The 23210-nt window shown below is 44.5% G+C and overlaps 1 protein-coding gene across 3 annotated transcripts in view; it reads left to right on the forward strand.

Annotated features, from left to right (window-relative positions):
- Nucleotides 1-23210, forward strand: part of ME3 (malic enzyme 3) — a 222733-nt gene that overhangs the window by 139906 nt on the left and 59617 nt on the right. For 2 of the 3 annotated variants that reach the window (XM_004090597.2, XM_003254551.4), the window contains exons 5-6: nt 11806-11881; nt 22599-22760. In XM_004090597.2, coding sequence (XP_004090645.2) covers nt 11806-11881; nt 22599-22760 — 238 coding nt within the window. The remainder of the gene's footprint in view (nt 1-11805; nt 11882-22598; nt 22761-23210) is intronic. The other variant, XM_030794682.1, reaches the window with a different exon arrangement.

Genomic DNA, 23210 nt, shown 5'->3' on the forward strand with positions numbered 1-23210 from the left:
GCCCTTCTGAGCTTTGAGTCTACTGGAGGAAAATCATCCTGCAGGAACAAGAGGGAGGCAGAGAAAGAGGAGGGCCAAGGGGCCCTAGAAGGGACTCCAGGCCCAGCTCTGCAGCTCTCTCACTCTGTGAACTAGCCATTCTGGGCCCGCTTGTTCTCTAATTCTCCTCGGTCTTCAAATAATGTTTCTGTTATACCCCATTGTAAGGTTTTTTGGGTTTTTTTGTTTGTTTGTTTCTGATCTGACTGCATCAGAAAACCCCTCTGGATCAGAGATAAAGTCTTGCTCATACTTGTTTTCCATGTGCTCAGCACAGTGCCTGGCGCAAAGCAGAATGTATGAAGTCAGCACAGGGCCTAAGCACTTGTTAATCTCAAGTGTGGGAAACTGAGGAACCCCCATCCATTCCAGGGAGGTCCCACTGATGGAGTCACATGGACAGATGTCAGGGTCCACACCTTTACACCTGGGCTGTAAAGTCAGGAGCACTCCACATCCACTGGTTATCTGGGAGGGTCAGAAGGAAAGGGGGCCTCCATGGGGCTGGGAGGGGGACATAGCCACTCCCTCTGTAACTTCCCGCCTCAGAGGCGAACAGGATGAGCTTTCCAAGGTACAGGAAGTTAGCTATGGTTGTTCAGTGGGTTCAAATAATCAAAATATTCTTCAGGATAGGAAATAACACCAAAGAAGGATTATGAGTGACCCACCACTAACATGTTCAGTTGTCTGTGGCCACCCCATCCCGCACTGCAGTCACACTTCCCTGAGGACGTTCCACAGAAAGCAGTGGAAAGTGTGATTTTAAAGCTCTTCCAAGGCGTGGACAGTTACCTCACTTGGGTCTCTCCAGTTCTGCCCCCCAGGCCTACAGAGCCTTCGAGGATTTCTTAGATCTGCTTCCTGGGCTTCTTAGACCTACCTATGTTTTCTTGCTGTACTGTTGACTCTGGGAGACTGCTGCTGAGCTCTAAAAATAGCCTCTTGCAGGTCCTCAGAGGACAGGTTCCCTTCCTGCCAAAAAATGTGTGGAATGGTGGTTCCATTGGCAACAGCGAGCCTTTGTTAGAGTTGAAAGTGCGTATCCCTCCTCCTGAGCCCAGCTGCAGTGGTTTGCCTAATGTCACTGACTGTTTTAATTAAGCCCTTTATTGTTGGACTCGGTGCCAAGAAGCCTAAATGAACATTGTCTACTTGAGTGGGTGCTGCTGAGGGTTCTTTTTTTCAATTCTATTTTAGGAAATTTCCAAGAATCACTCTTCTACAGGCCGAGATAAGGGTTAAGAGTCTTTTTCTCAAGAAATAACATTCTCCTAAGTGAACATTATCTTTGTTTTTCTTTCTCTCTCGTGTAACTGAATTCAAACATTCAGGAGGATTTTTCTGGCTCCTGATGGAAACTGAAGATAGTGATATAATTTGCATGCCTTTGTCGGATGGAGGAAACTTCACTTACACTTGCCCTGATGAAATTCCAACAGACTTTGAGCTTTAAGAAATGTACAGGGAAGGAATTGTGATATCACCACTACTCATAGCTACTACACAAAAATTGGATGGTTGGCATATTTGCTTCCTAGGGCTACTGTATGTAACAAAATACTACAAATTGGATGGCTTAAAACAACAGAAATTTATTTTCTCATAGTTCCAGTGGCAAGAAGTCCAAAATCAGGTGTCAGCAGGTCATGCTCCCTCTGACACCTGTGGGGGACACTCCTTGCTGCCCCTTCTAGCTTCTGTTATTTGCTGGCAATCCTTGGCATTCCTGGCCTCTGGATGCATCACTCCAATCTCTGTTTCTATCATCCCATGGGTATTTCTCCCTGCATGTCCCTGTCTTCTCCTGTTCTTATAAGGATACTAGTGCTTTTATATTAGGGCCCACACTAACTTCATCTTAACTTGACCACGTCTGCAAAGACCCTATTCCAAATAGGGTCACAGGCACCCGACAGTAGAATTTGTGGGGAGCTGGAGATCACCTCCACCACCCCCTTATAGCTTTTAGTGGGCTCTTCAGCTGGTTCTAGAAGTCAAATTGACATCAGGCAGATAAACAAGAGAAAAATATACAAATTGTGTTAGTTTTACATATACATGAAGATCTTAAGAGAGTGAAGTCTGTAGAAGTGGCCAAAGCAAGATGCTTTTGTGCCTTTTGGACGAAGAATGATAAATTCGAGAAGAAATGACAGGACAAAGAAAATCTGGCTGGGCGTAGTAAATTTCCTAGGGGAGTCACTGGAAGATATATGGGGAATGTAAAACAGGTGGACGATGATAAGTGTTACTTTGTTAAGTATGTTTATTCAAGTCGATCCCAGCCTCCATTTCCAAGTCTCTCATGATAAGGGCATTTTCTCCCCTGGTATGGAGAGGTTCCCCCTCCCAGAGGAATCTTTATCATAGGCTGCATGCAGGAAAAGACAGGTCAGCTCTCCCTTTCCGAAACTACAATTTCTCCAAGTGTTTTCAACTCTAAATAATCAATTAATGAGATGGCATATTTGGGGATGGGACAGCCTTCACAACTTCAAATTTCAACATATTTTCCTGAGGGATATAACTCAAATGGCTGGAAATTTTTCTCACTCAGAAAAGGTTTGGGTATTTTTCCACTCTCTACCATAAGTAACCAATATCAGCTACCGCTTTTGGAGAATTTACCACATGCCAAGCCCTAGGCCATGTTCCTGATATATATTCTTTTATTTAATCTTCATAGAAATACTTCGAAGTAAACATTATTATATGCCTAGTTTACAACTGTCAAAATAAAGGTCCAGCTCCGCCTCCTTCCAGCACCCATATTCTGAACAAGTCACCATACCTAACACATACATCGCTTATAGAGTACCTGCCGTGTGCCTGGTGCTACGCTAGGCCCTGGGAACAAATGTCATCCTGCCCTCAGGGAACATGAGTCTAGTGGGAAGAGATATGCATCAGAGATATAATTTCCTAAATATCAATTACTACCTCCCAGTGTCATAGCATCATTTCCCACAAGGAATTTTTTTCCTTTGCTCTCATTGCCAGAGGTCTGTTGAAAGCACCGTGGCTGCTGAGATGAAAAGCAGTGCAAAGTCCCTCAAAAAGGGGGTTTCCTCCCTTCCACTTTAATCAGAGCTCCAACATGTCAACAGGTTGAAGCTCTGATTAAATTGGAACTGAGCATCTCTGGACATTTTTATTGAACAAACAAAATGTTTCCTAGCCATATTATGCTGAGGAACAAACAACCCTAAAATCTCAATGGCTAAAGCACAGTTTATTCTGTGCTCTGCACCATGCGCCTCTGACCCCCACATCTAGGGACTGTGCTCTATGTCACCCTCACACCGGATGCAGGCTAATGAAGTAGTCTTATCTGGAACTCTACAGGTTATGTGGCAAAAAGAAAAAGAGAAGATAGTAAATCACACTGACTCTGAAACACTCCCACCCAGAGGTGTCATGTTGCATTTCATTAGCCAAAGCAGGTCACCGGGCTGTGCTTTATTTCAACAAATCATGGAAGGGCAGCCTGCCTTGTGCCTGCAAGAGAGAATAGAATATATTTAGAGAACAGAATGAATTGCTTCCACGAATGGACAGAAAGAAGTTTCAACCCTGTTCCAGGATGAACAGCCCATAACAAATATGCCTTTCAGACCAAATGAAATAAGTATTTGAAGGAATAGATCAGGTACTCAGTGCAATTTTTGTTAAATGACCATTCCCTTCCCTCTCTGCATACTTAACCCAAATCTCCATGCAGCAGAAGCCATGCCCCTTCTCTGACCACTCGTTTGGTCAGTGGGCCCTGATGACCAAGCACCAGCTAAGAGAGAACCTGTGGTCTTTTTTGGAAATAAAAGTAGGAAAGTCCAAATGTGAAAGCCATGAATCAGGGTACAGTGATGTATGTTCCTGAGCAATTCCCTGTAGCTTCCCTTTAAACAGCAACCTCCTGAGTACACATACAATATAATTTTAGATATAGATATTAGGCCAGGCACGGTGGTTCATGCCTGTAATCCCAGCACTTTGGGAGGCTGAGGTGGGTGGATCACTTGAGGTCAGGAGTTCAAGACCAGCCTGGCCAACATATAGTGAAATCCCATCTCTACTAAAAATACAAAAATTAGCTGGGCATAGTGGCACATGCCTGTAGTCCCAGCTACTTGGGAAGCTGAGGCAGGAGAATCACTTGAATCCGGGAGGCAGAGGTTGCAGTGAGCAGAGATCATGCCACTGTACTCCAGCCTGGGTGACAGAGTGAGACCCTGTCTCTCAAAACATATATATATACAGAGAGAGAGAGAGATTTTATTTACACACAGCTTTTCAGGAATAAACTATATTTTATGTAAAGCAAGACATCTATTTGTTTAAACCCTGGATTCCATAGGTAGGCAGCATGCCATATCCACCATATATTTTTCCATCCCTCAAGTTCCAAAATTGATTCCCTGAAGTAAACAGGAAAAACTTGGGAGAAGTAATCAGTAGCTAAAATTATTTTTGTTTTTGTCATGTTCCAGTTAATGGCTATTAAAAGCAAGATTTCCATGACTGCCTCTATTCCAGATGCCCATGTTCTCAGTTTTAGGAGTAGCAAAAGAAGTTGCGTTCTAATGACTCAGAGGAGTCATTAGCCTTGATGAGTGTTCAGGTTGCAGTAACTCACTGCAGGATGTTTAGTGCCTTGGGATCCCCGGGCAGCCTATAATTTGCTCAAAAGCTGGAAATGTTTCTGCACCTCTGCAGAGCCTGGCCCGCGGCTTCCTGTGTCTTCCCACCTTCCTGCCTCCCATTGTGCCTCAGAGCAGGATAATACCACTTTAAACATGTCACATTAGCTGTCAAAGGCAGTGCCTCACAGGACATCATTCATTCCCAGGGGTTTTGAGAAGGAGAGAAGACTGAAACAGACCCAGCTGTGGAATACAGAGAGCCCCTTGGCCCCTAAATCACTACCCCAATCATCCCTAAAGAGCTGCCAGGAAACCATATCAGCGGGATCTCAGGGAGACTCACTTTAGCAACCCCTTCAGACTTACCATACTAGACAAGGTTAGTCAAATATTAAGATTCACGTGTGTACAGGGTTTTAGAGTGTGCAGAGATTTTGCAAATTTGCCTTGTTTGATTCTCACAGTCATTCCTGTAATGGAGAAACCATCGTCCCCATTTTACTGATGAGAAAACTAAGGCACAGAGAGGTGAAGTGACTAGTCCCAAGTCACACACCTATAGGGGCCATGTTTCTGGGATCTAAGACACCTGTGTTCTAATCTCACCTCCACCTTCACAGATCTACCTGTTAATCTCATCTGTAAAATGATGGTGATGCCCTCTGGATAGCATTGCAAGAGCATTATGACAATGTACATAAAGGGCCTGCCAGTGTCCCTGGAACAGAGATACTCAAAAAAAGCTCATTAAATAAAAATAAGTGTTGCCTTTTTGTGACATGTTTTCCCTTGATCTCTTTCTCATTGAATATTAGCTTTTGCGGGGAACATGGAAAATTAGTCCCAATTGTGCATCACCAAAGATCCTTCTATTTTGTAGGAACTCAGTGACCCACATAATGAAAGATTTTCTACCTGCCATACTTTATTTACAACCGTCTTCTTATTTCAGTAACACATATAACTATTCATCATGGCTCCTAACAAACATGCATATTGAAATGGATGATTCTCACTAAAACACTAATTTATAATTATTTACAAACATTTACCAAACACTTACTATAAGCCAAATATCTCTCTGGACATTTTGCCAGCATCTGAGCCCAGGAGATCTGACTCCCGAGCCCACACTTTTAACCTCTGAGCTAAGGTCAGCAACACTAAGAGCTACCATTTATTATGTATTTACTATGGGCCAGCAGACACTGTAATATATTTTTTAAAGATACATTGTCTTATTTAATCATTGTAACAAATAAGTGTATGGTGCAGGTGGTGTCACTTCTTTCATTTTACACATGAGGAACTGAAGCTTGAGGAAGGGAAGTAACTTATTCATAGCCATGTAGCTAGGAAGTAATAGAGCTGGGTTTTGAGCCTGCATTTGCAAAGCACGTACATTAAACCCCTAGTCTATGCTACATTCTCTCTAACATTTCTGTGAACCGTCACTTGAGTTGTTTGAAGCCTCATCACTTGTCAGTGCTTTGTATGATTGGAAATCACTTGAAAATCCCCATTCCAGCCTCAGGGACTCCTGTGGGTCTGAGATCTCAGGGTGAAACTAAGCAGGCCTAGGTAAGAGCACCTCCTGAGGCACCTAAATATTCTTCCTGAAGCCACTAAGAAGGGGTGAGTGTCTGCATTCCTCAGGTGATCAGAATCTCATGTGTATCAGTCCATTCTCATGCTGCTATAAAGAAATAGCAGAGACTGGGTAATTTATAAAGAAAAGAGATTTAATTGACTTGCAGTTCCACATGGCTTGGGAGGCCTCAGGAAACTTACGATTGTGGTGGAAGGCAAAGGGGAAGCAGGCACCTTCTTCACAAGGTGGCAGGAGAGAGAAGTGCAAGCAGGGGAAATGCCAGATGCTTATAAAACCATCAGATCTCATGAGAACTCACTCACTATCACAAGAACAGCATGTGGGAAACTGACCCCATGATCCATTCACCTCCTTCTCTCCGCATGTGGGGATTACATGTTCCTCCCTTGACACATGGGGATTACAATTCAAGATGAGATTTGGGTGGGGACCCAGAACCACCATATCATCTTGGAAACAGATAAGAACCAACCCCATCACTAGTTACTGCTGGAGAAAATGGTATCTTCTGAGTGAAAATAGGCTAAATATGTAAATACATTGCTGAGGTCATTGAAGAGGTGTTCTTCCCTGGGGGTACTGTATCTTCTTTGAGCTGCTTTAGATGCAGTACTTGCCAGGAAATGGAAGGATGGGCAAGGTTCTGGCTGGGACTTGCAATACATTTGCTTATCATCATAATCCCTAGCCCCGCACATTTTACTTCCTCAATATACTTCAAAGAAAACTATTAGGGACCCCAATGTGCATTTCTGTTTGGTACACTTCCCACCTCTAGGTGTCTGTCAAGAACTAGATCCTTGAGAAAACCAATATTCTGCATTAGTGGAAAGTGCATCGGACTCAGGATCCTGGTTCAGGTAGACCCAGCTGCTTATGAGCTGTGTGACCTTGGACAAGTGACTTCACCTCTCTGGACTTTAGTGTCCTTATTTATAAAATAAAGTCTTTGGACTAGACATCTCAAAATCCCCAACCAGGGCAATCCTTTCAAAATCCTTTGTAGCTAGCCGCAGTTTAGGCAATAGATGGAAAAGCACTTTGAGAAGTGGTTAAAAGCTCTTAACGCATTTCAAAAGGTGTTATTTTTGCAGAGCAGAGCATGAAATTATACATGTAGAAAAAGCAAAAAGAGTCCTTTGAAATTTTGGTAGCTCAAATTTAAATGTAAAAATGTTCATTTTAAGTGTCCGTCCTCTCTCTCCTTCTTATCTTCAACAAAGAGGGCCTATTTTAATGTACACAGATAATTTAAGTATTCACACCTATCCTGTGTTTAACCACACCAGAGCTTTGGTAAGGTCTAAAATAGTGCATGGATCTTACCCCTGTTTGCCTTCTCCATTGATAAGAGTTGTTAAGAGTCTTCCTCTTCCTGGTAAGGGAGAAGAAGCCATCTCTGCAAGTGGAGATTTCCTTTATAGAAGTAAATTTCCTTTACAAAAGAAAAACTTGTGCCCTGTTTTGAGAGCTTTTCCTGCCTCTAGTTATTCTAGATGGTCTTTAGCTCAAAATAATCTACAGGTCAAACAGGCACATTTTAGGATGGCATATTCTGGTACCCTTCACCTGGACCTTGCTCTCAAACCTTATGAGTAAGCTAATTCAAATACCTACCCTGCCCCACTTCAGTGTGGTAAATAAAGACTTGGACTCCCCAAGTCTTAAAGTCTGGTGTTTTCCTCTTTCCTGGGTCATCTACCATCTCCACGTGCTCATTTTCCTGCTCTAAGCCACAGGCAATAGCACAACCCACATGATCCTTTGAACATGATACAACATAGCACACACACAAGTTGCCTTTGTTCCAACTCTCTTCCAGCTTTATTCAACACTTTTCATCCTCATCCCTCAACTATCATTATCATCTTTCATGTATTCATTTTCCATTTATTCAGAAATTGTGCATTGGGCATCTATTATGGACTAAGTTTAGGGATACAGTGGTGAACAATAACAACAAAAATAGATGCACACTTTGCCCTCTGAAGTTCACAGTCTAATGAGGGGGATGGGGATTATTAATCAAATAGCCACACAAATAAATGTGACAAGTTTGTTTATGTAGGGATGGAGTACTTTGAGAGCATATAGGAGAGAGCCTCTACTTTGAATTGGAAGTTATCAAGAGCATGAGTATGAATTAACTAAAGAGTGAGGAGAAGCATGTGTATTAGGCAGAAGGAATGGTATGTGAACTTGTAATTGCCCAATGGGTTCTTCTTGCCCACTGTACAGACAAAAGCAATTCACGAAGACCATGGTATTGCATTAAAGGAAGGGTTTAATCAACACAAGGCAACTGAGAGGAGGGAGTGGCTCAGCCTCCTGAGAACTCAGAGGCTAGGGATTTTATGGATAATTTGGTGGGCAGGAGGCTAGGGAATGGGCACTGCTGATTGGGGATGAAATGATAAGAGTGTGGAAAATGGTTCTTGTGCACTGAGCCCACCTCCGGGTAGGGGCCACAGGACCATTTGAGTCATGAGTCATGGGTCTTGGTGGGGTCAGTTGGTTGCCAGAATGCAAAAATCTGAAAAACACCTCAAAAGACCAATCTTAGGTCCTATAATAGTGACGTTATCTATAGGAGCAACTAGGGAAGTCAAAAATCTTGTGACCTCAAGCCACATGGCTGTTGAGCAGTAAGGGATTATAGAAACTATGCCTACATTTTAGCAGAGGTCAGGCCCTTTCCATAATCCTAATCTTGCGGCCTTTCCTTAGTCTTACAAAGGCAGTTTCAGCCCCCAAAACTGAACAAGGAAGGCATCAGTTTCATGGAGAGACTATTATCACACTTGCTTCAAAGTTAAATTAGAAACTAAATTCCTCCCATGGTTAGCCTGGTCCTGCCCAATAATGAGTGAGGACAGCCAGCCTGTGAGACTAGAAGCAAAATGAAGTCAGCCATGCTAGATTTCTCTCACTGTCATAATCTTTGCAAAGGCGGTTTCAAAGTAGCACTGGAGTAGGAAGAACATGGCACATAAAGGAATGGAAAAAGACCAGTGTGGCTGAAGAGTGTGGAGTGAGAAGAGGAGTGGAACGAGATGAAGTAAGGAAGTTGGCAAGAGCCAGACAAGATTCTGTAGGCATGTTGAGGACTTTGGTCTTTATTCTATTGTTAGCACAAGAAGTAAAACGATGTGTCATTGATTTCAAGAACATCACTCTCACTAGCATATAGAAAATAGGAGAGAGGCAAGAGTGGATGTTACAAGGTTATTGCAGCACTTCAGGCAACAGATATTGGAAGCCTGGATAAAGGAGGTAGTGTTACTGATGAAAGAAGTGTTTGAACCAGGAGTTATTTAGAAAGTACAAATGAAGAACTTGGCAATGGGTTGTATAAAAGAAGGGAGGAGACCATTAAGGATGATTTCAAGGGGTTGGAATTGTTAAATTAGTTATGTCGGGGAAATATTCACTGAGAAAGGGAGTAGGAAAGAGAATCAGTTTTGTCTTGAGTCTTTGTTTTTTCTTGTCTTTGAGTCATAATTGTAGAAGATTAGATGATAAATTTGGTTTGGTACATGCTAAGTTTGAAGTACCTTTGAGGTATGCACAGGGAAATATCAGGTAGGCAGTTAAATAAAAGGTCTAGTGCAGTGGCTCTAAAATCAGGGATAATTTTTTTTCCTCCAGGGGACATTTGCCAACGTCTGGAGATATTCTTGGTTGTCACAATGTAGTGAGAGGTGCTATTGGTACCTGGAAAGTAGAGGCCAAGGATGTTGCCAAACATGCTACAATGTGCAGGACAACCACCCCCCTCACAGCAAAGAATTATCCAACCCAAAATGTCAATAGTGCCAAAGGTGAGAAACGCTGGTCTATAGATATTTGAGAGTCATTGGCCAAAAGCCTTGGGTATTGATAAGATCACAAATAGAAAGAATAAGAGTAAGAAAAAAAGTGGCATAGTACAGATTTTTGAGGAACTTTAATGCATAATGGCGGGATGACTTACCCAACATAAGAGACTGAGAAGGAGCTGCAGAGAAGTAGGAGGAAAACTCAAAGAAAATGGAGTCACAAAAGCCAAAAGGTGGGTAGGGGAGTGATGAAAAGTGTCAGATGCTACCAAGAAGACAAAGGAAATGGGGACTGATGAGTGTTCATTGCATTTAGGAATGTGAAGGTCATTTGTAGCCTTTGCAAGAGCAGTTTTGATAGCATGATGTTGAGACAAGACATACTGCAGTGGGTTGAGAAATGAATGGGAGATGAACAAATGGAAGCAGTTAGTGTAGGCAATGCTTTTAGGAAGTTTGGCAATGGAAGGGAGGAGAGTGAAAGAACAGTCCTGGCAAGAAATGTGGACGTCAAGAACAGTTTGGGGTTCAGTGATTTTTTTGGTGTTTTATTTTGTTTTAATTTTTTTATTATGGAAAATTTCTTACATATATAAAGTAAGCAGAATATTACAATGGACTTCAATGTACCCTAGATTCTATGGACCCTGGATTCTGTTTTATTTCTCAGATGAGTAATGTTTGTTCTAGGAGGGAGTTGATTTGGCTGGACTCAAATTCTCAACTCTGTCTCTCCTAATCAGCAATAACTTAAATTTCTGCTTGGTTCTTTCAGATTCCAGCTGTACTTTTTTTTTTTTTTTTTTTTTTTTTTGCCAATCCCCCTGTGTGTGCATAGTTTAGTGGTCAGCCAATAATTTGGGTAGATTGGGGAGTTTATCCTTTCTGCAGCTTATTCCCTTCCAGAACCCACCCCCTCTTCATTTCCTGGCTTCTCTTCTAGCCCCAACTCTATTATCTGATACCTCAAGCTATTAAGACTTTGGTCTTCTGTTGCCCCAAGTTGCCTGCAGATTGGACTGCCTTCAGGCAAAAAGCTGCAAACTTGCAAATCCCAAAAGTTATAATTCCTGCTTTCAAAGCTTGATTCCCCTCCAGTATCTGTCTGCCCGTGGCCAACCCCCATTGCCTTCGCACATGCGTGTGTGTGTGTGTGTGTGTGATGATGGAGTAGCTCAAGACTGTCACTAACCCCTCTTCCCATCCCCAGCTCCATCCCCCACTGCAAGAACCTCATGTACATGTGTCTGAACATCCCCACCCACATGTCCAAGTTTCAGTCACAGACTCAGGCCTAGGGATCCAGCTACTGCAATGTGGTCTGTACTTGGGAGGAGGGACCTGGAGAAGAGGCCCGAACAGTCCCTGGAATCAGCCTTGGGGCCATTCGGTCAGGGAATTCTGGCATCCTGGGTACTGGTCTAGAGGAAGGAAAGAAGGGCACAGACTCTGGGGAGCACAGGCTCCCTGTGGGCACACCCCATGGCCCCATGGACTCCTTGCCCTGTGGAGAGAAGCAATTGGAAGAAAGCCAGAGGATGACCCTCTAAACTGCTGGGGCTTCGGGCAGGAATCTTTCTTGCCCAGGTCTATGGGCAAATTTAATTAATGCAATACCTAGTACTATGGACTTTGCTCAGTTCCTAGTCTGACTGCCTGGTTTCTCTGTGTGTACGTGTTTTATTTCTTTTAGTGGACTGTTCATCACCATTCATGACAAAGGTCATCTTGCAACAATGCTGAACTCTTGGCCAGAAGACAATATTAAGGTATGATCCCGTTTTCATTGCTATTCAGTCATTGTTGGGTGAATCATTTCAGCCTAAACCAGAGTCATTTCCAGCTATAAAATGAGCCATTATGACACTGAAGGCAGCATACTACCCCCATTCCTAAGCCACAGACCTGTTATAGCCAAGTACAAATACACCACAGAGCAGAGGTTTGCATTAACCAGGCATCCATGTGACATTGCCCTTCATTATTGTGATTATTAGTCTGAAGATATGTTCAGCATGTGTTGAGTCCTTGCTAAATATATGATGCCGGTTTCCATGGTAGACACAGAGAGAAATCAGGCATAGACTCTCTTCTCAAGTAGCTGACATGTTATGTGGAAAATAAGCCAAAGGCACAAAAGACTAACAAGGTGGAACTTGTCCAGAGATAGATAAAGTACACGAAAAGAACTGAGGGTGTTCTTCTAGAGGCAATGATGATTTTTAGCCTGAGGAGATTCAGGGTTGACTTCCTGGGGGAAGTGACAGTGGAGCTGGGCCTTGAATTTAGGGGTAGGCTGTGGACAGTTAGGTAGTGGAGAGACTAGGCTGTGGAGTGAGGACATTGTGCACCAAGAGTAAAAGCCTATGATGGACAATATCTTCACACTTGGGTATGTGTACCCTGGGGGTACACAGCAGTGTGGGGGTGGGGATGAGGGGCATAAATGTAGAGTGACAAAATAAACCTGCCATTTCTTCCAGGAGCATCCGTTTTACTCACAAATTTAAGAAGAAAACATTTCTACATACCAAACAATATATATTATAGAATGCAAAAGTTGCCTTAACTTTTTTTTTTTTTGAGACAGAGTCTCACTCTGACATCCAGGCTGGAGTGCAGTCACAGATTATTGCAACCCCAATCTCCTAGGCTCAGGTGATCCTCCCACCTCAGCCTCCCCCGTAGCTGGGACAACAGGCATGGGCCACTATGCCTGGGTAATATTTTGTATTTTTTTGCAGAGATGGGGTTTTGCCATGTTGCCCTGACTGGTCTTGAATTTCTGGGCTCAAGTAATCTGTCCACTGAGGCCTCCCAAAGTCCTGGGATTACAGGCGTGAGCCACCGTGCCTAGTGATGTTAATTTTTATACATAAAACATGCAACTTTGTAGAAATGTATTAGCCTCTGGCTAAATCCCCAGATCTCCTCCTGCTATAGAGATGTCTATGGAGGAGTTTGAGGGGTTCTGGTATCTAAGATCATTGTCACTTCTGGAAACAAAACGGATGAGGCAAAAATGCAGAACATCCACTGGCTGGGTGGTGAGGGCATTTTTGGCACCTGAGCTGGGGAGGGGTTGGTGCTGACCAAGTATAGTACAAGGAACTTTCAAGGCCAATGCTCACATCACCCTGCCTTGCCTGGGAGGCCATGGTACTCCAACACATCCACTCTGGAAGAGCTCCCTGGAGGTTCAGATACAGAGAAGGTATATGGGCCCATATTCGAGGAGCTCAAAGTCTAGTTAGAAAGACTGATCCAGAAACAATGACAGTACACTGTGTCTGTGCTGCCAAAGAGAGGACCATGGCCTCTCTCTCTTTTTCCCTGACCATTCCCTGAGCCCCTCCACCCTTCTCCACTGGACACCAAATATAGCTTCTTTCTGTCTACCTCCCTTTATGTCCCACCCACTCCTGGCTCTCTCCAGGGAATGATATCATTTAAAAACAGACCAGGTTGGGGACAGAACCTTGGCCCTCAGGAGCCAGGCTCGAGCCATAGCCAAGGCCCTGGGACTTTAGTCCTAGCTCATTTTTTACATCTGTGTCTGGGTATCATTTTGCCTTGTGCTTCTCCCTCCTGCTTATCTGCTTAGACTCCAGGTATATGTCCTGCAGGCCCTGCAGGTTTTGGTCCCAGGCCCAGAGAAGCAAGTTTCCAGAGCATGTCTAGCATGAATTTATAATAAAATCTTGAGGACATTAAGGGAAGCCAGCTTACTGGATGGACTAATCTGAGTGGATATGCTGCTGGGGTCCTGTAAAGTTATCTCTTTCACTCACCTTCCTGGACAGTTCAACCATGGGGAAACCTTGGACATAGGAGGCACTCAGTAGATGCTTACAGAGTTGAATGAATTCAGTTGATAGACATGCTTAGTATCTTCCATGTCACAGATACTGTGCCAGGAGGTTCTCCACTAATATTTTTGGGGCTCTTCTGCAAATTATGAGGAACTAGAAAGAATGATGAAAAGGTACCTCTGTTTAAGAAAAAGGCACCCTTTCCTCCAAGCTGACACAGGGGCTTGGTGAGGGGATCATGGACTCAATTTCAGGTTTTAATTGTTCCTCTTATCAGGGCACAACTGTATCAAGGGCCTTGCTGTGAGGAATGCAAAATGAGAAAAACATGGACCCTACCCTCAATTTGCTTCATATTGTGGTTGGGAAACCAAGATGTAAATTCAAAATACAACCTTAGGAGCTAAATATCTATTGACTTCAATAAACATATTTTGAGAACCTTCTAAATACTGAATGCTAATTGCCAAAGAGATGGAGACCACAACCGTTGTGATTTTAGAGGAAGAGAAACAGGGCTTTGGGTACCCTGGAAGAGGTAGGACTCCAGCAGGCCCCAAATAAGAGAGACATCTAGAGCTTCTAGGAGAATGTTAAGTTGCATGAGCAGATCTGGGACCATGATATTGAATTCAGTTGCATTCAACCTTCTTTTAGTAAACATCTACTCTGGAAGAGCTCCCTGGAGGTTCAGATACAGAGAATGTATACAAGCCCATACTCAAGGAGCTTGAAGTCTAGTTAGAAAGACTGATCCAGAAACAGTGACAGTACACTGCATCTGTGCTGCCAAAGAGAGGACCCCAAAGGACAAGGGGCAGACAGGTCACTGGCTGCCCACCCACCCTGTGGTTCTGCAGAGTACACAGGTGAGTGCCTGGGACCACCTCCATACTTTATTCCTGTCTCATTTTGAAGAAACCTAGAGATCAGTCCCAGCGACTATATAGAGGAATCAGACCTGGCTTTGCAATAAGACAGTCCCAGATTCTGGCCTTGAAGCTTCACTTACCTGCTGCGTGTGCAGATATCCTTTCTGAGCTTTGCTTTCCTATTGTGAGGATTAACTCTGATAAAGTCTATACACATCGAAGGGCACTTGAATGGATATTGTCATCACTGGAGGTGGTGGAGGCAGCTGTAGCCTACACCGCAGTACAGTCAGGGCCTGAGGGGGCTCCCTTACCTGGGAATCGCAGGCTACAAATGAGCAGTCAAACAATTTGACCCCTAAACATATTTGATTTGGCTCTTAGTGGTTTTCTAACATTTTGAATTTGTAGGCAACATTTTTAAATCAGGAGATTTCATGAGAAATAGATATCCAAGCACTTGGATTTCTGGCTTCTCTGGAAAAGCCAGGAGCTCTGAATATTGGGCCTGTAGTTTGGCATGTAAACAGGTCCACTAGAGCTGATTGGACTGCCTCTGGCTTACCCCGACCCCTCCCTGCCCTACTCACTGGCCTTTTTCTGGAGGTTCCTCTCCCCCCACCCCTAGATGCCCTTTCAAAGGTTTAGAATTCCAAGCCACAGTCTCTCTTGTTTTCCGATGTGTACTTTCCAGTTACTTTAGAAAGTGGAGAGGAAGGTCTCCCTACCTAGGTAGGGAATCTCTGCTCATCATTCTTTCATAACACTTGGGAACTGATGCAGAACCTCTACTTCATTACTTCATTCTATTCCCACAGTCACTGGGAGAAGTTGGAGTAAGGACTTCTGAAACCCCCAGTGTGGGTCCTGAAGAATGTGTAGGAGTGAGACCAGGCATGGTGGCTCACGCCTGTAATCCCAGCACTTTGGGAGGCTGAGGCGGGCGGATCAGTTGAGGTCAGGAGTTTGAGACCAGCCTGGCCAACATGGTGAAACCTCGTCTATACTAAAAATATAAAAATGAGCTGGGCGTGGTGGCAGGTGCCTGTAGTCCCAACTATTCAGGAGGCTGAGGCAGGAGAATAGCTTGAACCCGGGAGGCAGAGGTTGCAGTGAGCCTTGTGCCACTGTACTCCAGCCTGGGCAACAGAGAAAGATTCTGTCTTAAAAACAAAAACAAAAAAGGGCTGGGCACGGTGGCTCACATCTGTAATCCCAGCACTTCGGGAGGCCGAGGCGGGCAGATCACCTGAGGTCAGGAGTTTGAGACCAGCCTGGCCAACATGGTGAAACCCCGTCTCTTCTAAAAATACAAATATTAGTTGGGCATGGTGGCACGCGCCTATAGTCCCAGCTTCTCAGGAGGCTGAGGCAGGAGAATCACTTGAGCCGGGGAGGCAGAGGTTGCAGTGAGCCGAGATTCGGCCACTGCATTCCAGTCTGGGAGAGACAGTGAGACTCTGTCTCAAAAAAAAAAAAAAAAAAAAAGGATGTGTAGGGTTGTGTCTCAGATGAGCAAGCTGAGGTTAAGTGACTTGTCTGAGGTTACCCACAATTAAGTGTTGGTGCCCAGCCCAGAGCTGTGGTCCTAAGTCACTTCTGCAGCAACTGCTAAGTGGGGGAGACAGAGTTTTTCAAGGCACAGGTATCTTTAGACCTGTTGCTAGCTGCTTGCCTAGAGAAGAGGAGTGGTTCAGAGGAGCCTCTGAATCAACTCAGAAAGTAAAAAATGACTTTCTATGTTTTCCCAGCAAGAAAGCAGAGTTGAAAACTGCAATGTAAGAAAAGCAGGCTGCGAGGGAAATGGAGCCAAAGCCCAGGGCTGGGGAGACCACGAAGTTTTGTGGGCCTTGCTTTTCAGGAAGGAGGGGGTGGGGCGGGCCAGGCCAGGCTGCCTTGAGCTGTCCAGTGTAAATCACAAAGAGGAGTGAGAACTGCTCTTCTGACTCTTTCCCACAGTGGCCATTGCCTGGAGCCTATAGGAAGGTTCAGCTGAGAATAGCCTCCTCCCTAACAGTTTTCCCAAGCTCCTAAATCTCTCCCTCACCCCAGTCCCAGGAGCTTCGCAGGAGGAGGTGCTGAGAGCCAAGGGACCCTCCTCTGCTACTGGGCACATCCTCTGTAAACAGTCACTTAGGTGTTTATACTTAGAGCAGATTGCTAGTGCCAAGTGCCTACCTATCATGCATTGGCCCAGTTTGTGTTAAACCCCACTCTGTGCTCATTGTCAGAGGTTAGATTTCCTGAAAAATAGTCTCAGAGACATATTAGGGAGTGCTCTTTGGTCAGTCAACACTTGTGGGAAGGAAGGAAACAGGATAGAGCAGGAGAGGCTGGGCTGCAGTAAGATCTCAAGCAAGGCTCCGCTGAGCCCCTGAGGAGGCTCTGGAGCTGGGACGGCCCTTCAAAGGCATCCAGAAGTGAGGCAGCAGAGTGGGCCTTTAGATTCCTGTATTGGGCTGCCCTTGGAAGGAGGTGTGGCTTTGGGCAAGGTGGCTCTCTTCAGTAGAGGAAATTCCCCTAAGTGGGCTGATATCTGAGGATACAGCTGGGAAAATAACTCTTTCATTCCTGCAGGAGGATCTGGGCAGCACATCATCGTATCCACCTCATGCGGTATGATGCCAAGTGCTCTACATAGATTAACTCATTGGATTTTCATGGCAACCCCATAAGAGGTAGGGACTATTGTTATCCCCATTTTATAGACAAGGAAGCTGAGAGGTTAGGTTCTTTGCAAGGGAGGAGTGGAACCAAGATTTGAAACTAAGAAGTGTGAGTTATTTTTGTTGTGGAAAGAGAGAGAGGGAGAAGCAGAAGAAGAGGAGGAGGAGGAGAAAAGGAAAGATGAGAAGGAAGGATGAAACAAAAGGAAGAGGAAGAAGAGGGTTGTATAAAAAGCGCTGTGGGCAACCCTTGTAGCTATGACCATAGCTACAAGTCCAAGGAAGCTCCAGAGCAAGCAAGGACATTTGATCCTCAGGTCAGTATTAGGCCAGTCCCATTGGGTCCACCCAAACCAAAGGGTGTGGGCAATAATTCAGAAAAGGCCTTAGGTCTGAGGCAGGTGGGCAAAGGAAGAATATGGCACAGCCTCCCCCAAACCTCCCCCGAGTCATCAGAGAGACAGGGGAGTTATGAATTATAAAACTCTTCCAAACAAGGAAAATGTGATTCTGTTGTGCTAGAAAAGGTTGCTGGGCTTTAAAGCTCAAGGATGCTGCCCAGGTTTGCCCTCAGCCTTTTGACAATTTACAGAACTAGTGGCTCCCAGCATAAGGTCCATTGATGTCACGAAAAACAGGGTGCAGTGTCTTCTCTCCGAACTTATTAATCCACAGCAGGTCTGAACTCTGTTCAGTGCAGAAGACACTTTGTTTTCTCTGTTGGATCTATCACATTGCCCACCATTTGTGTGTGTGTGTATCACATTACAGACACCAAGTTAAGTGTATCACATTACAGACACCAAGTTAAGTGCTGATGAATCAAAGATGACACAACCCATTACTGGCCCCAGTAGAGCTTCAAGCTATTGTGAAGCACAAGGAAATGTACATAACTATAATACAAGGAAGGGAGTGATAGGTTTTGTAGGTGAAGAAAATGCTATGGGAATTCAGAGAAGGAAGTGATAAAATTCAGAGGGGAAGCTTCATGGAGGGAAATGCTTTTTGAACTGTTCCTTGAAACATGCAAGAGTGGTTAAGATTTGTATCAAGGAGATAAAGAAATTGAGAAGTAAAATGGCGTGTATTCAAGAAAGTACAAGCCTTGTGCAAAATTGGAAATATTTCAGTTTGGATGGAGCATGGAAAGAATAAAGGGGAAATTCAAAGGGCATCTTGGGCCTAGCCCATGGAAGGCTTTAAGTGCCAGTCTAAGATGTTTGGGCTTTATTTTACAGATATTGGGAACCATTAGAGAGTTGGGGGCAAGAATGTGATATATCTGGGTGTACTTCAGAAAAAATGAAATGGAATGGGGAAAATCTAGTAGAGAGACCGGTTGGGAGAACAGTGCAGTGGCTGAAGTGAAGATGGATGATCTGATCCAAGGCAGTAGCAATAATATGAAGGTAACTGAACAGATGTTTAAAATAGGAAGCAGGCACAATCAGCAGAACTTGGTGACCAATTGGCTGTGGTTGACTAACAGAGAAGAATCAAAGAAGACTGGACGTTTTCGAACTTGGAAGATACAGGGTAACAGAGAGCAGGAGGACAGCAGAGTAAAAAGGCTCAAAAGGAGTAAGAAGGAAAAGAGGATTCATTTGGTTAGGGACTCGTGGGAATTGGGAAGACTATTGGACATTTGAATGGCAATGTCCAGCAGACAGTTATCTACAGGTGTCATCTACTTAGAGAGGACAGTAGGAGCCATAACAATGGATGAGGATGCCAAGGTTAAAGCTGTTAAGCTTCACATGGCCAGACTTTCTTAAATGTTGCATTTGCCAAGGTCTCCCCTTGGTTTCTTTTTCATTCATTAATTTAACAGATAATTCTTGCATGGTCTTTCTGTGTTAATGCTAAACTGGAGAGATCAGAAATAATTTCAAAGTCTGAGATGTAATCTTTGCCCTAAATAATCATCATCATTACAATCATAAGAGCAGCAACCATGTATTCATCATTCTTACTTTATACAAGGCACCAGGTTAAAATGAGACATATGTTATTTTATTTCATCATTACAACAACCTGAGGAGTTAAGTATTATTATTATTATTATTATTATTATTATTATACCCATTTTATGGAGAATTGAAGCTCAGAATAGTTATCTATTTATCTAAAATTACACATGGCACATCATCAAGGATCCTAGATTCAAAAACCGGTTATCAGACTCGAAAGCACCTGCCATTACCTATGAAGGCTGTTTTGTGAGATAAAATGTGCATTTTAAAACAAAGTTAAATAACAACCCAGCTGCTTTCACCATCAAAGGTTTAAATAACACCTTGTGCGGGTCTTGGCAGGCAGTGGGTCCTTAATACACGCTTGTGAAAGGCAGGCAAGCAGACAGGAAGGGTGTATGGTAGATACAGCAATTCAGGGGAAGGAGAAATTTCGGTAGATTATAATGAGCAGGATTTATGCAGCTGAAGAATAGGGAGAAGAACCCTCCAGGAGAAAGGAATAGAGAGGTTGAGATGGAGAGGTGGTAGGCAAATTCAGAGTGTGTCTGGGAAGAATAAGAAGGCCAGCACAGCCAGAGAAGGCAACTGGGTACAGATGTGTAGCAGGAGATAAGTTTCAGAAGGTCTGTTGGATTCAGATCATTAAAGAGTTAAGTATTTTGGACTCTATTCTATGGACAAGTTCAAAGTCACTAAAGGTCTTTGAGCCTGGGAATGGCATAATGAAAATGGGCTTTTGACATAATGAATCTGACATTGGTTGGCAGCAGAGAATGGAAGGAAGGAAGATGAGAGGCAAGAAGTCTGGTTGTGAAACTGTTGCAATAACTCAACTATAACCATGGTAGGATTGCAGGTGGACAGTAGATGGAGGTGAGACACTCATTCAGAGGAGCTGGGCATGCAGTAGAGTGCCCTGGGGCATGTCCAGGCTGACAAAGTGCCACTGCAGAGCCCTGTCACCATCCTAGGGTTGTGGGAATAACAGCCTGGAGTAGCAGATTTCCACTGTTTAACTTCATGTCACTCACTGCCCCTTCAGCACAGAGAAGGATTCTGACAGAATGGGAACCATAATAAGGAAGCTCTAATTAGGAGAAACGATAGAGAAATGCCCAGAGTTTGGACACCAGGGGCAGCATGAGGGCATAGTCTCTAACAGGGAGATCTACCAAGAGGAGGTCAGATGCAGGCTACAGAGAGGGTGGCGCCAAAGCAGGGCAGGACTTTGCCAAGATCACAGGCACTTTACCTCAGCCAGTTGGGGTGGTAGAAGGAGCCATGAACCAGGAACCCTGCCCTGTCACATTCACTAGCAAGATGACCTTGCTAAGTCATCTAATCTTTAAGATAATTGATGTGGAAACATCCAGCCAGTGCCTGGCATGTGGCCGACACTTAACAAATATATGGAGAAAATAAAGGTTTTGAGCTTCTGTTTGCTCACCTGTGAAGCAGAGATAACGATCTCAGATCCGCCTACCTGCCCAGGCTATGGGGAAGGTCACATGAGATGCAGTCTGTGAGCACTCTCCACAGAGGCAGTAGACCAATCTGAGGGAGAATATCATTATTTTCATGGATCTCTTGCACTCTCCAGAGACCCTTTTCCAGAAGCAGAGGAATGTTTTTAAGAATCTCTACACCTATTTCCACTAAAAGAGAGAGAAAGGAAGTGAGAAGATCCCATAAGCCCTTTGGGTACCAGATCATTCATAAACTCTTCCAGGGAAAGAATGGGTCTTCATCTCTTTACCCCCACTGCCCAGCAATGTACCTTCATGGATTTAACCAAACCCTATGGTGTTCATAGCCCATCAGGACATTTGTAGCCTAAAATGGATCCAAAGCCAGGTTCCAATGAAGGGATGAGGGACCTATAAACTTAACTCTTTTAGAGATAGAGAGAGCTAGTGCTGGTGAGCAGGTGAGAGTGGCCTACAAACAACTTTACCGTTACACTGAGGGGCTCTCCTTGGGCCAGACATTCAAGGCCTTTCACAGTGTGACTCCTGCCTGACTTTCCATTCTTTCCCTTCCTGCAACCTACATCTCCTCATTCCCCAAACACACCCTACATTCTCCCCACCCCCAGCACCTCTACCCTGGATTTTAACTTTCTTTTGTATCAAATGCCCTTATCCCCACCCACACCCCACAGTCTTCACCTGTCCAAGGTAGGGCATGTGTGTCCCTTCACCCATGAAGGGTTACCCTCCCATCTTCTAATCTCTGCCACCTTTTATGCTATTCTGCTGCAGTCCAGCTTTCCTCCCAGAATCATGATTATTAATATACACATTCCATCTCTCCTTTGGCCCATTAATCCTTTAAGGGCTGGGTCCATGCATATTTGTTTTTGTAGATGTGCAAACTGAAGCTCCTCCAGAATTTCTCACAGTGTCTTATGCAAAGTAGGTGCTTCATAAATATGTATTAAATGAATGAATAAAAGAATATCCATTATAATAATACAATTATTCCTATCATCATCATCAGCTTCATTCGTATCTATTAATTCACAGTAGGTAAGCCTTGAAGTAGCACTACATCTAGTACATAGTAGGCCCTCAGCAATTCTTTGCCAAATGCGAAAGGTAAATCCCAGTGCAGCCTGAAACTTTTCCTGATTTCATATGCAATAGTGATCCTAGATGTCACATGGAGCCCTGTTCTTTGCAAATCGGATTTTTCATAATCCAGGAGTAGGTCAGAGAGCACTTAGATTAGCCTCTAAACCCTGGAGCTGTAGCAGCAGCACGAACACTTATTTTTCATTTTCTCCTTTAATTATGCCCTTCCCTCCCCACCACCCCAAGTCTCAGGCTGAGAGTGTCTATTTAGTTTCCTTGAGGGAGAGTGAAGTGACTTGATGTGGTTTCCCTCCAGCTGTTTCTGCAGCCGCCACCTGAAGCTCAGAATGCAAGGCAGGCATCTTTCTGTCATCTCCTCTCAGTAGAGTTTCTCACCAGCCTGCCAGGAAGGACTGGCCACCTGCAGGTGAATAAATGCTCTGGCCGTAGCCCAGACACGCTCCTTCACACCAGCAAAGCCAGTGGGCATCCAGTCGCCAAGCCTGATGGGCTGGGGCTGCTAAAACAAGCACTCTGTCACAGGAAGTGCTGTCCCTGATTGATGGTACCCTGCTGTTTTTCAGGCCGTGGTGGTGACTGACGGGGAGCGCATCCTGGGCCTGGGAGACCTGGGTTGCTATGGCATGGGCATCCCTGTGGGCAAGCTGGCCCTGTACACAGCGTGCGGAGGAGTGAACCCGCAGCAGTGCCTCCCTGTGCTGCTGGACGTCGGCACCAACAATGAGGTAACCCACTGCCCAGGCCAGGAGTTCTGGGGCCAAAAGGTGGCAACTGGGACAGGGTGAGGAGCATGTTTGTGGGTGGTTATATCTACACAGCGATGGGCCATTTCTTTCTTGGCATCCCCCTGACCAGGGCACTCCCTCTACACAGTTGTGGAGTACAGGACCTTCTTCCCTGGTTGCCCACCCCTAGCTCCATCCTGTTCCCTCTCCCACTCCTGGGCCCCCTTGCTCCTCTACCTCCATGTGGCCCTCTATACCCACAATGACCCCAGCTTGGGCTTCCTTCCTCTCTGACCCCCATTACCCCAGGCAGTCTCTATTTCCCTTGAGGTGGGTGTGACCAGTGGGCTGTATTTTTTAGCATTCTCAAGGCAGGCTGCCCCAGTGGAAGGATTAGAATTCAAAGCATCAGGGGCCAAAATGTCTGAATCAGACAGATTAGCGTCCTGC

Source organism: Nomascus leucogenys, chromosome 15, assembly GCF_006542625.1.
Source record: "Nomascus leucogenys isolate Asia chromosome 15, Asia_NLE_v1, whole genome shotgun sequence".
In the NCBI taxonomy this organism is placed as follows: domain Eukaryota; kingdom Metazoa; phylum Chordata; class Mammalia; order Primates; family Hylobatidae; genus Nomascus; species Nomascus leucogenys.